Source organism: Agelaius tricolor, unplaced genomic scaffold, assembly GCF_023055355.1.
Source record: "Agelaius tricolor isolate 1412-34295 unplaced genomic scaffold, bAgeTri1.0.p SCAF_6, whole genome shotgun sequence".
NCBI lineage: Eukaryota > Metazoa > Chordata > Aves > Passeriformes > Icteridae > Agelaius > Agelaius tricolor.
Window position 1 is genome coordinate 33,324,535 of NW_027269266.1, and position 13,551 is coordinate 33,338,085.

The 13,551-nt window shown below is 43.5% G+C and overlaps 1 protein-coding gene across 1 annotated transcript in view; it reads left to right on the plus strand.

The window, feature by feature from the left end:
• The first annotated feature begins 222 nt into the window (after positions 1-222).
• PLEKHA8 (pleckstrin homology domain containing A8) overlaps positions 223-13,551 on the plus strand; it is a 31,227-nt gene continuing 17,898 nt past the window's right edge. The window contains exons 1-4 of the mRNA XM_071429271.1: positions 223-380; positions 10,229-10,345; positions 11,031-11,186; positions 12,928-13,052. Of these exons, the coding sequence (XP_071285372.1) occupies positions 341-380; positions 10,229-10,345; positions 11,031-11,186; positions 12,928-13,052 (438 nt within the window). The 5' untranslated portion in view covers positions 223-340. The remainder of the gene's footprint in view (positions 381-10,228; positions 10,346-11,030; positions 11,187-12,927; positions 13,053-13,551) is intronic.

A 13,551-nucleotide genomic window follows, 5' to 3' on the forward strand; every position in this document is an offset into this window, starting at 1 on the left:
CGTTCCGATTGGCTGCGGGAGGCCACCTGCTCTGGGCATTCCGCGCCTGCCCCCCGCGCCCGCCTCTCACTCCCGCCGGTCACGCGGGCCGCGATTCACAGCGCGGGTTGCGCTGCCGTAGCGCCGCGGGGCCGTGCCGTGGCTGCGCGGCTGCGGCGCTCCCTGCGCTGGGAGCGTGGCGGCGGCGGCGGCGGGGGGCGGGCGCGGCGCGGACCGGGCGGGGCGCGCGCCCCCCCGCGATGGCGCTGTGTGGCGGCGGCGCGGCGGAGCGCGGGCGGCGGCGGGCGGCGTGACCCCGCCGGGGGGCGGCCGCGCTGCATGGGGCCGGGGGCCGGCCGGCATGGAGGGGGTCCTGTACAAGTGGACCAACTACCTGAGCGGTGAGTGCCTGCCAGCGCTCAGCCTTTGCGGGACGGGCGCCGTCATCTTCTCGTATGTGTATTCATACAAGTACATTCGTGTATGTATTCGCTGTGCTTGCGGGGTGCGGGTCAGCGCTGCCCCTTGACCCCGCCATGCAGGGGAGCAGCCCCGGCGCTGCCTTAGTGGCACTGCCCGGCGTTTATCCCGGTGCCAGTGCCCGCCCGGGGCCGTGGGTTGGGGTTTGGGTAGTTGGGATCCTCTGGGTCACGGCTCCAACAACGAACTTCCCCGTTCTCCACACACCCCCGTGGAACTTCTATCGAGGCGACTCGGGGCATTCCCAGAGCTGGGAGAAAAACGTGTTGCCATTCAGTCCCACCTGGGGGATTCGGATGAAAAGGCATGCAGAAAACCAGAAAGACAAGGAAAAAGGTGGAGGGGGTTTGTCCGGCTAGCTCTAGGCCCAAATTTTAATTTTTCGGGTGTTCCCGTGCCAGGGAAGGCTGGATTGTCATGGCAGGTTGGAAGCAACCGTGTGTGGCCAGAGTTTGCTCAGCAGAGGTTGAAGGTGGTGGGGTCAGAAGCCCCCTGTGTTCCCATGGGATGTCATCTTCGAGTCAGGTGGGGCAGAGGTGTGTGGTTTGGGGCTGTGGATGGGGTCTTGCCAGGTGCAAACCTCTCTGTGGTTTGTGGGAACAGTTTGGGAACTTGAAGGTCAGGGAGAAGTAACCACGACCACCCTGACGTTGCCAGGTGCTAGTGTTGCTCAGCATTGTGTGTGTGTGTGTGTGTGTGCAAGGGCTGCCGCCTTGCTTGACTTTCTCCCGAGAGGCTGGAACAGCTGCAGTGCTCTGGTTAGCCGGGAAAGTGGAGGAAATCAAAATTAAACAAAGAAAAAGCTGAAGCACAAGCGAGTGTTGAATTCATGTAGTAGGGATGGGGGGGCAGCAGTGGTGCACGAGGCTGGATTTATTTCTGTGCTGGAAGATTGCTATGACATTTCCCCTTTAGGCAATAGGTGTTCTGAGATGGGAATCAAAATTTGTCAGGTCTCAGTGAACAGACGTGGATTTTTTTCTTTTGTTGTTAATTATTTGTGAATGCTCTTGAATTATGAAGTAGCAGTAAAAGCAGCCATGCTTTTTCATGTGAATTGCAGAACTGTGGTAGTGATGTTAGTCCTTTCCCCAAACTAACACCAGCTGATCCAAAGTTTTACATGTTTTTCTTTGCATTGCTGAGATGCTGGGGTGTGTCTGGAACCCTTGTGCTTGGTTTCATGCCATGAGACCTGGGAATGTGTGTCTCTGGGAAACAATGCATGTTGTAGATAACTGACTGGCATTTGACATTTTAGAGCCTGAGTGTGCCTGTGGTAGGATCAGCTGGTCTTCTGTTTTGATGGCAAGATGAAGACTAAGAAGTATGCTGTTTTCATCAAAATTAAGTTTTCTTTTGCTAGCCACGTTGATAAGCACTTCCAGTCAAATGACCCTGCATGAAGAAGGATGATGCTTTGCAAACCTCAGTCAAGTGAATGCAGACTGAAGGAAACTTTTCCTTGAATATGTAAGATTTGTACTGGCTGAAAACTAGGAGAGGTTTTGCTGTCAACACAGAGAAAATCTGTGATGGAAGATTGAAGCATCCTTCTGATTTCTTGGTTGAAACTTGACTCTTCCAGTAAGTGTCGTGGTCAAAGTCACTCTCTGCCTTTTGTTAGGTAGTAGAAGGCCCATGGTGTGTTTGAGAACAGTAAATTTTCTGTTCTGCAAGCTGTCTGTACATACTAGTGCTTTCTTTTGCTGCAAAATGAAGACTTCCTGCCCTGAAGCCATTAAGTTACAAATTTATGCAGAGATGCAAAAAAAAAATTTCATTCTGGAATGTGGCGATGATTGTAGCAATAACAAAGAGCTGGAGAGTGAGAGACAGGAAAGCCTCCTTTTGGGGATTAAGGGAAGTAAGAAGGTTCAGCAGGTCATCCAGAACAGTATATCTGCCAGTATTCTGCCCCCAGTATACTTTTCCTGTTGCTCAAGGTTGATGAATCAGGTGCAGTACAGTGTAAACGATGCATGCAAAAAGTGGGGAAATTGTGTGTCATCCTTCTGTGTCGGTGTGTGCCTGTGCTAATAACACAGTGCTGATGTACCTCAGAATGAGGAGGACCCCTCACAGTCAGAGATAGAAAAAGCATAAAACTGTAGAAAAGAACTGCTTTTCTGTCTTGCTGTGAGAGAGGAGCTGATGCAAGTTTGTTGGTAATTGAGTCTTTTCTGGGAATTTTGATTTCGTAATGTCTTATGTCATTGCCATCATGAGAGGTCAAGTCCACATCATCCCATTTCCTCCCAGCTCTTGGGCCCAGAGCTAGATCTGTGTTGCAAATTACATAGTTATTGGCAGCAGGAACGTTTCAGAAATAGGAAACAAGTTGGTTTTCTGTGGGTAAAGGGCAAAGAAAGCACACTCTGGTTGCCACCGATTGAAAGATCAGTTTGCCTTGCTGCTTAAACAAGTTATCTTGTTTGTAATAAATGCACTTGTTTGCTTTATATAGATTAGAAGAAATTAAATCAGTATTACCTGGCTTCTGCTTAGAGGTAGGTTTTTCCTCTGGTATCAATCCTGCACTCGCATTGTGGTTGCTGTATGCAGGGTTTCCAGTGCTAACTTGGAAATCTCTTGAGTTTAGAAAACTGAGATTTTTTAGACTTTTTCTGTCCCCTAATGCAATGGCCACCTGATAGTGATTTCTCAGTGTGTTACTTTTGTTTAAATTCAAGTGAAGTGTGCCAACTTTGGATCAGATATACAGTCACAAAGTTGTAGCCTATGAAAATGTTGGGATCTTGTGTTTGCAGCATGTGTCTTTTGATTGCTCTTGTTTAGGCTTCCCCCACTAAATTGGTTAAAACCTTAAGAGAGCAGGGAACTTTGCAAGCAGAATTATTGTCATATAAAGTGAGACAGCACTTTTTCTCTTGGGCAGATATATAATGCATCTGCAAACTTCAAATTATTAATCCTCAAAACCCAGAGCAGGGTGACTTAAATCATGCAGGCATGTTAGTTGGCCTCAGCTGAGCTTATAGTCAAAGCATGTAACATGATCTTAAAAAATTCCTAGATTTCATCCTTTGCCAAAAGTCTCTATCTGATGTTACCTTTGCTCGGTGGGGGCTGGGGATGGGTGTGTAACTATTGTTCCAGTGCCTCTTACTGTAGTAAGCAGTAAAAGTGTCACCGTGTGCCCTCCCTGTAGCTCCTCGGTCTGTTGTGCTGCCACTGCCTGCAGTCCTGGCTGAGCACAAGCCATTCTGGTGTGGGCAGCATCAAAGGCAGATCCTGGCTGCAGTGTCTCAGCGTGACTGATCTCCAGCTGGGCAGTGCTGCTGGCAGGATAGAGGAAGGACAGACCAAAGCTGAACTGCACGTGAAGGCTGCTCTTGGCTGCTTGGAAACTGCCTCCCATGGGACTCTCTGAATTTAACCTGCAGTGTGTGCTCTTTGTTGAGCATAACTTCTGGTTAATAAACAAATTGATTTAGTCTTTGGGGTTAGCCTTGTAAAAGGCATTGATGATTTTTTCTCATCAGGTTTATAGAATGAGTAAGCTATTGCTGGGAAGCAGCATGGAGTTGGGGAATACCTCCCTTCAATGGTGTGTGAGAACTTGGCACTTTTAAGTTGATTTTTTTCTTTCTGCTGAAATTCAGTTCAGTTTAGGTCTTCAGTGCAGGCACACACCCTACCTGGAATTGCTGACCACAGGCAGGATTGCTGCTAACTCTGGAAGAATGGTATGGATCAGCTCTTGGCTGTGGGGTTCAAAGGCAGCTTCATCATTCAATGAAAATGATGACTAATTCCACTGGCTTGTCTGGTATTTGTTAGGTGCTCCATAAAATGGCTTTGATCACTTTCCTTTACAAGACCAAGCTTTTCCTGATACTTGAATATTCACTTTCTTATTTGTGGTGAGTAATTCTTACCCCTAAGTAATTAATCTTCCTCAAGGCATGATAGATTCACCTTCATGCCATCACCATGACGCTACATCATGCCACATACTTCAGATAGCTCTCCCCATCTACCTGTATGTAATCATCCCCTCTCAGTTAATTGTTGTACTTTGGATTCTTTTCAGTTTATCCCAAGATAAACAAAGAGCCATAACCAAGCAGTATATTTCAGCTTTCACATGAAACTTTAAATTGCTCTTGTCTCTAATGATTCAGATGTCCTTAATAAACTTGGGGGTAGAGCTCAAGAAAATGAGAAACAGCATTAGTTCTTGTATCTTGGATCTGGATGCACATGATATTGCTTAGAGCAAGTCTTTGTTTTGCGAGTTAAGAAATCTGACCTTTTGGGATGAGAGACACATATCCTTCCAGCTGATATCAAGCTCTAGAAATAAGCTCCTCTGCTTCCAGATGTAGAGGAATTAATCGAAAACTTCACACTTAGAAAAAGACTTGGTTCTAAAAAGCCTTTTATGATCTCCCCCTTCATTTTAGCCTCTGGGTATAGTCCAAGTTCTGATTGTATAAAATTAGAAGTCTGGTTTTTGTGGAGGTGGACCTAGACAGCTGAGGTTTCTGTTGCCTTCAGGGCAATGGTCTGCCTTCTATTACTGGCTGTGGCTGCTCTCAGGATCCAGGTGTTGGTTTAGATGAATGCCTGACTCTCAGCCAGTTCTGGCTGGATGAGACTTTTCATACAGTATATTTCAGGGACTGATTAGTTAATTCTCTTTGGCTTTTGCTTAGTTGTCTTTGTGTGATTTGACCTTTCTCATTTTTTTTCCCCTTTCCTTCTGTATTTCTTCATGCAGCAACCTTGCTTTTGTCCAACCTTTTTGGAATTATGTAATGTGCTCAGAGTAGAAAAGTTTGATGAGGCTGCAGGAATGGAAATCGGTGTCCCCTCTCTCCTCTGTGTTAGAGCAGTGCTGCAGAGCCTCCATTCCCTGCCAGGTATGCTGCAGTACTGGTGCGGCTGCATTCAGTCCCTCTGCACTGAAGTGAGTAAGTGATCACAGGAAATGGCTGGGTAGGACAGAAACCAAAGGTGTGGTAGACTCCTGGTGAGGAGATACCATGATGTGGTATCTGTATGTGCTTACATAAATTCAGTGTGTTACCTTAGTCTGGCCTGATAACCACCCCAGGGGTCAGAGAGAGGAGCAGCTTGGTTGTTGAGGCTGGGAAATATAAACAGAGGAGGAAAACTCCCAGGAGCTTTGTATTACTTGAATTAGTGTCTCAGCAGAGGGCCTGTGTTATTGAACTTCTGCCTCCACCACGATCCCCTCTCTGCCCTTCATCCTTTCACTGTGTCCTCTTCAAAAATGCCTGACTGGTACATTGTGCTCTCTGTGCCCTGCCTGGGCACTCCTATAAAATCGTTTGCAAACAAACCCAGTTGCCCTGTGGTGACAGGATGCTCTTTCAGTGCTGCTGACATTGCCCTAACAGTTGTGATTGAAACAAAAATGGACTTCATGGAATCCCTGTGAGAAAAATCGTTTGGGAGAAGGTCATTGTGTTAAAGCCTGTTGCAGCTGTTGCTTCCTTCACTCTAGTGTCCCTCAAGCAAGTGCTTTAAAAAGTGGTACCATTGTTAAGGTGCTAACTCTTTGAACTTCATTACCTTTAGGGCTTTTTGTATTGATTCCTGCTGTTAATATGCACATAATCAGAGTAAAATTGCAATATGGGTATTTCCAGAAGCTGCTCTCTAGGTGACAGGATAATAGCTCACAGAAGAAGCATAGATTGTTACACACTCTTGTCTGCCTTTCTGCTGTTCCTTGTGGATACACACTGGATTTTTGTCCTGTCAAATTGTTCTGCTATAGAATTAAGGCTGCAAAACGTGTTCTGGCACCTGGGATTGCCCTTCCCAAAATTCTGGGTAGCCTTAGGAGGCTGTATAGAAAAAGTAGGCATCAGTTTTGAGTGCAAAATGCTTATGTCAGGATAATATTTTACTTCTGTTCTTTGAATGAGAAGAAAGGGGAAGAGTGTGAAGTTTGATCTGTATAAGATCCTTTCTTGCTAATGGCTTTTTCTGACTAGAAACCTAGTTGACTGACAGTGTCTTTGCCCTGCTACAGCTGAGTTTTCAGCAGTTCTTGTCCAGCTATCAGTCTCTGACACAGCACTGGGCAGAGATGTGGTGCTTTTGCCCTTGGGAGATAAAGCTGGAGATGGTGGGACAGTGAGCACATGGCCCAGTTTACATTTGCTGAGGGTGGGATGAAACATGGATATTGCTCATTCTCACTGTGACATGGCTCTGGCTCTCAGGGCAGCCACTCTGGAACTTCTTTGTGACCCTGCACAGAAAAACAGCAATCTGTCCTGCTATGCCACCTGTAACTAAATCTTGGATCTTGCCCTTGTTATAAGCAGTAAGGAGGTGATGGTGGCTTTGACTCCTCCTATTAGACAGATGTTGTAACATGGAAAGTCCATCATTATCTCCTATCTGCATTTAAAGTGTGGATTAGGGTCAAGGAGTCCAAAGACTGTCTACTGCAAAAGTTTTACAAAAACTTATTCTGAAGCTCAAGAAATGAATAAGCCTAAAGTGTTACATAATTCTCATGGAAAGCAAGCAATAATAAAAACCTGGATGTCTGGGCTTTATGCATTTTAGAAATGCAGGTGGAAGTGATGTCTCTTAATTGCAGCTTGTTTTCCAGGTCATCAATTTGACTTCTTGAGTATGTAATTCTCCCAGATGGCTTGGCTTTGTAGATGTCTGACATGATCTACATGTCTTCAAATGTTGGTTTTGTTTTTCTTCAGGCTTGGCACTTTGGAAGGAATGCTGTCTGGAGTCTGAGTTGTATAACATTAAAGTTTGAATTATGTCCAAGTTTCAACTGTGTTATCAAGAAATGTCAAGTTTGCTCAGTGATAGCTACATCCAGATTTCCTAAAGTGTAATGATGGAAGTAGGCAGATCTTTCTTTCTGTGGAAACTTCTCAAGAAGTAGTGAACCCTTAGCAGGCACAGACTACTTAAATATCTGATTTTGTAGTGGACAATATCAAATCTTCAAGGTACTGCAGGCACTAACTGTAAGTTTCACACAGGAATGTGATATGTGCTTTAACCAGTGCCTGTGAAGTCATCTGGAATATCCTCACTCTCTTCTATGGCTGAGACCTTAAGCTACTAATCACTTTTTATTGTGCATTGTGCTTTATTGGGGATTTTTTGTACATATCTTTCCCACCAAGGGCAATTTTTACTGTTAATGGTACTGTGCCTCTAAAATGAGATGTTGGAAGTACCAGCTGTATTTTTTCCTGCCTGTGCACCACCAGTATAATGGACTTAAATTCTTCTTCAAAGTTGTGATAATGCTGGCACCAGTAAGACCTTAAAAGGTTCAGCTTTACCCTTCTGTTTCAGGTGAAATCTGAATGCTCAGTTCCAAAAATTGCAATATTCCTATGACAATTTATAGGAGGCAACACTGAATAAACCCAAGACTTGTGTTATTGGAAATGCCTAAGTATCTTTTTGCTGCTTTGTTTTTGTTTTGGTTTTTTTGTGTTCCTCCATTCTTCACTTGTCTGCAGAAGTGAAGCTCCTGTAATTAAAGATTGTATCCCTGTGCAGTGCCCATGATTTGTCAGCCACATGCTATTTTTAGCTGGTTGTTTAGGATAACCTTCCCATGGCTGCTGACTGTCAGTGAGTACCAGGTGGTTAGTGCATCTTCTGACAGAACCTTGCTGTGAGGTTTTTTAAAATTATTTCCCTTTTACAAAAAAGGGGTTTTATTAGTGTAACAGTTGTGTTCTGAAAATATACATTGTCCTAGGTAAAAATTGTCTATCACAATCTTTTTAATATGTATCTAATAATTAAAGAACAATTGGCTTCTGCAAAGGAATACAGATAGTTGCTCTGTTCCCCACAAAAAATACCCCAAGACCCAGAACCAAAACAACCAACCAAATAAAAGTCTCAAAAAATATATTCATTCATAATATATTTTAACCAGCCTCCAAAGTGATGGAGGCAGAGTGATTTGTATGTTGGCTAATTGATTGCACAGCCTTTGATGGATGGGGCACAATTTGGTTGAGCATCAGCTGCAATTGTAAGCTGTAGGACCATGGCTGAAATGATTCATGTGCAGCAGCAGGAGCTCCAGACTGAATTAGAGGCTTGTATTGACTGTGGCACTGTGCATTATTTAAAGAATTGGTTCTGTGCCATTGAGTGTCTGAAGCAATTAACTGCTTCTCTCTGCTGAACAATCACTTCCTTTTTTTGTGAGTTCCCACATATCAGCAGTGACTTTCAGGATAGTTGCTTTATTTTGGAGGCAAGACAAATAGAAACCAGTCTTGCTGATTTTATTTTTTTTTCTCATTCTTGTGATTTCCCCCCCTTCATATGAAGTAAAGAAGTGTTGAGAGTACTTCGGATTTTTGATATTTTTATCATCTTCTGGAAAATAATGGAAGAGATCTGGAAGGGAATGAAATATTATTTATGTTTAATTTGTTTTCCAGCCACCACACAGGGTTCAGCAATCTATAAACTGGGTTGGACTGAATGCAGTGGTATTGATTAAAAAAAAAAAAAAGAAAAGCAGGGGGGGCAAGCCAGACCATACTCCTGCTGTTAGCCTGAGGCTTTAGGCCTTTCTAATCTTAAACTGTGTTGTGCTTGGCTTCAGCAGTTGTCTAAGGAACCAGTTTCTAGGTGGAAAGGAGCTGTCATTTGTCCAATGTGGTATCAGTCCAAGCCCAGCCTGGGCTCCTGCTGCAGAGTTCTGGTTGGCAGAGCCCTGGTGCAGGGGACAGCAGAAGTGAAGACCCTCTGCCAAAATATCTAAGAGCCCATGTGGCCCACACAGTCTTGTCCAAGTGTTTTCTTCCAGAGATGGTTGGCTGGCACAATGTGGGAGTGTCAGAACCTCAATCCATTGGACCTGGCCAGGGATGCTTGTTACAGCTCAGTAAATGAAAGCTGCTTTCCTCCAGTGACGTTGCTGCCTCATTTCTTCTTAAGTTAATGAGCTTGTAGTTTTTAATTAGACATAAATGGCAGCTGTCAGGTTGTGTTTGGTTTTATCTTTTCATACTGCTGTAGTGCTTCCAAAAGTAGAAAAAAAGGATGATTTACTCCTAAAGTTAGGCAGCAGGGTGGGCAAAGTGTACCCAGAACTAGTGGTGTGGGTCTAGCCTTGTTTTGGTTTTTCTCCGGGAAGGTATCCAGAAGTGCAGGTCAGTAATTCATGACTGTTTTATGTGGGCAGCACAAGGAGATTCAAGAGCTGTTGAAAACTGCTTCACTGAAAGATGGTATTCAGAATGTTCAGAAATCAACAGATCCGCCTCTGTTCGTCTGTTGGTTTTTAAGAGATTCTTACACGTTGTTTTTCAAGATAACCTGGCTAGCTCTTCCTTCAAGGGAGGAAGACTTGGAAGGCAAGACAGCAGGGGTGGCTTTTGGGAAGAGTGAAGAGGTGGGTTGAGGAGTGGTGGAAGGAATTGAAGGGTGCTGAACTGAGAAGGTGGTTTTGGAAGACAGAGTGAGTCAGTGATGCTGTGTTAGCAAAACTACTGAAAATGACATATGGCATCTCGAGACACACCCTGCTGTGGTCCAGCTCTGTGCAGAATGGACATGTGGGTGCCATCAAGTAGGGGTTATGGTGTACAACATCCAAGTCTGTCCACAAATCTTAATACTTCAAAAGGGTTTAGTTTTCCAGGGGGACTGAGAATCTTTGGGGGCATATTTGCAGCAAGTCTCAAGTGAGAGAGATGGTGGAATTGCAGGGAGAGGCGTAACTGAGAAATGCAGTTTTGTTTTTCAGGCTGGCAACCTCGGTGGTTCCTTCTCTGTGGTGGCATCCTGTCCTATTATGACTCTCAGGAAGATGCCTGGAAGGGTTGTAAGGGAAGCATCCAAATGGCTGTTTGTGAAATTCAAGGTAACTAAGATACAGTAACACTCAGCTGCATTTAAAGTTTGTCCAATAATGTTGCATTCAAGATGAGATTTCAGGTGACAAGAACTTGATTTGGCAGCTTGATTTCTCTGGTATGTATTTGCAGTAACTTGATGCTTCAGGTCTTTGGTGCTGCTAAAAGCTAAGATATATGGGAATATTAACTAGAAATCTCAGGTATTAATTCTCAGGGCAGGGATTTGGAGACTTTGTTTTTTTTTCTTAAAATACACTCTATAAAAATATAGTTTTTATACTATAGTATTTTGAAAATGTTGAGTGAACTGCAAGTCTCTAAAATCATGGGTATTTTATGTGCAGGTGGGTCATTGCTTTTCATGAGCTGTGGTGGAACATCACACAGCTTCAAATGACTCCTCATAAGCAGAGAGCTGAAGCTAGAAACATGAATAGTAAACTTCAGTATTAGGTCTACTCAGTCATATTGCCACGTTTTTGAGGTTCACTTAAGGGCTGGAAGCTTGAAAGAGAGACTTGCAAGGAAAGGATGCCCTTTCCATAAAGACTCTCAGATTATACTGATCACAAAACTGTCATTGATTTCTCCTCTTTTGTTTCTGTTTCACCTGCCACCTGACACATCTGTTGGGATGTTTGGTTGGGCTGGGAAGGGCTGGGGGGCTGGTCTGAAATCTGTTGCTTTCAGTTCATCCTGCAGATAACACACGAATGGACCTGATTATCCCAGGGGAGCAGTACTTCTATCTGAAGGCAAGAAATGCAGTTGAAAGGCAAAAGTGGCTGGTTGCACTTGGAACTGCCAAAGCCTGTCTGACTGACAGCAGGACACAAAAGGAAAAAGGCAAGAACACCTTTTTGCTAGCACATGATGTTTGCTTTGTATTTCCCCATGCTTTGCCTAGTGCATGTGCATAGGACAACTTCAGTGTCCAGCCTGTGCTTCAGGTCTTTGGTGCTGCTGAAAGCTAAGACATGTGGGAATATTAGCTAGAAATCTCAGGTATTAATTCTCAGGGTAGGGATTTAGAAACTTTGTGTTTTTCTTAAAATATAATCTATAAAAATAATTTGAAAACCATGTGCTGATGGGTTCTGTAAGTACAGTGAATAAAAATAGGCCCTGGCTAGGGGTCACTGTGATGCAGACTGTATGAGAATGTAAGATCCCCATCTTGTACAGCTTTCTAAATGACCCAGCCTCTCATACCAGTGTCTCTTCTGCTTTGGAGTTCCTCACATGTTTCCATGTTCTAATTGGGCTGTCTTCTGCACTTTAAGAATTGCCTCAGCAATTAAGAAGAGGTTTGCACTGGGTTCCAAATCTATTAGTATTCAGAAGCTTAAATCTGATCATGGTCAGTCTGTGAAAATTAATTCACTTACCACTTTGCTTTCATCAGCAATCTCACTTCCCTCCCCCAATGAAAACCCTTCTTGCTTACAAGTGTGGCATCAGTCACAGAGCATTGTGAGGCCTCATGCCTTAATCTTGTGTAACCTCAGCACAGTGACTATACAGAAGATGGGAAAACAGCAAATTATTTATGTCTGAATAAATATGAATATATTAAATATGTCTGAATTTATGTCTTTACCCTGAGAAAATGCAGGCAAGCACTTCCTTTCCCTGAGGTGAGGATTTGCTTCTCCTCTTAGCCTTATGTGTGTTATCTCCAGGCTTTGCATCTACTGGTTCAAACTGAGTCAGAGCTGAGCAGAAGATGCTGCTGTAGAGTCCTTCACCAGATGGGATCTAATGTGCAGGGCCTAGAAGCAGAAAAAAGTTGGATCTGTAAAGTGGCATACAGTAGCACAGGTTGAAAAGCTAGTAATGTATTTGCAGAACTAAACCATGTTAGTCTTACTGAGAGACAATTTATTTTATAATTCAGGGACTCTAATATCAAAAACATTACTTCTGAAAAATCTCAGAATGACTGTTAATCTTATCTGGATTAGTCTTCTCAGTTCTGTTTCTCAGTACAAGAAACATATGGACACACTGGAGTGAGTCCAGCAAAGGGCTGCTAAGATGATTAAAGGAAATATCTAGTGAGAGAGCATAAAAAAGATGAAGCCAGAGTCTTCTCACTGAATGAACAAGAAAAGATATGCATGAATTTTTATACAAATACTCAATTGAAACATAAGCAAAAATGTTTATGTTGTGAAGATGAGGGAGCACTGAAAGGCTGCACAGAAGAGGTTGTGTAGTCTCCATCCTTAGCACTGTTCAAAACCTGACTAGACCTGAGTAATTTGCTCTGACTCTCCTTGAACAGGGGAGTAGGACTAACTGGTCTCCAAAGGTGTCTTCCAATCTCATCCATCTCATGATTCAAGGATATCTGTACTAAATTAATCCCTTTCTGTTGGATACAATGCCTCTTTTATGTCCAGTGTTTCCTACCTACAACCCTATCTAAACAATGCTATCGCTACAGCTTAAACTACTTTGTGAAAACAAAGAATATTACATGTAGGGCTTTTCTCCTATTTAAAAGGCCTGCTAAGACCAAGTGTTGTGTACTTGCCTTGCACTGGATACAGAAAATTTAACTTTTCTTTTGTTTAACTTTCAGAGTTCACTGAAAACACAGAAGCCTTGAAGACCAAAATGTCTGAACTTAGACTGTACTGTAACCTCCTTGTTCAGCAAGTGCATAAAACAAAGGAAGCCAGCATTTCTGGTGTGTCAGAACCAGAGGTACAGTTCTATTTTTGTTATAGACCACATGTGTAATGTCTTGGGCATGTGAGCTTTTCTGGATACCCAATGTAGTATTCACTCAGGGTTACTTAATGTTGCAACCTCCTTCTGCAGAGAACCTGGGGGAAATAAAGTGCTTACACAGCAGTTCTTGTTTAAATGGAGTATTACTATATTGTTGCAAATGACTTAGCCCCTGTTGGGCTAGCAAGTAGTGAGATGAGATCTGATATCTGTGATCTGGACAGTACAGCTCTGTAGGTGATCATGTGTTTACAGTGGATCAAAAAAAAGCAAAAGATCCTTTATAAAAAGATAATTTGCACAAAACACACATTTTTCTGTCTGAGTCCTTAATATCCTGCTCAGCAAAACACATCCAAAGCCCTTAAAAGGTCAAGAGATACTGCAGACCACAAAAAGAGCAAAAGTGATATAAAGAACTGCTTGGTTTGCCTCACGTAAGTTAAAGTTTCAAACCTTGCAAATCTTTTTG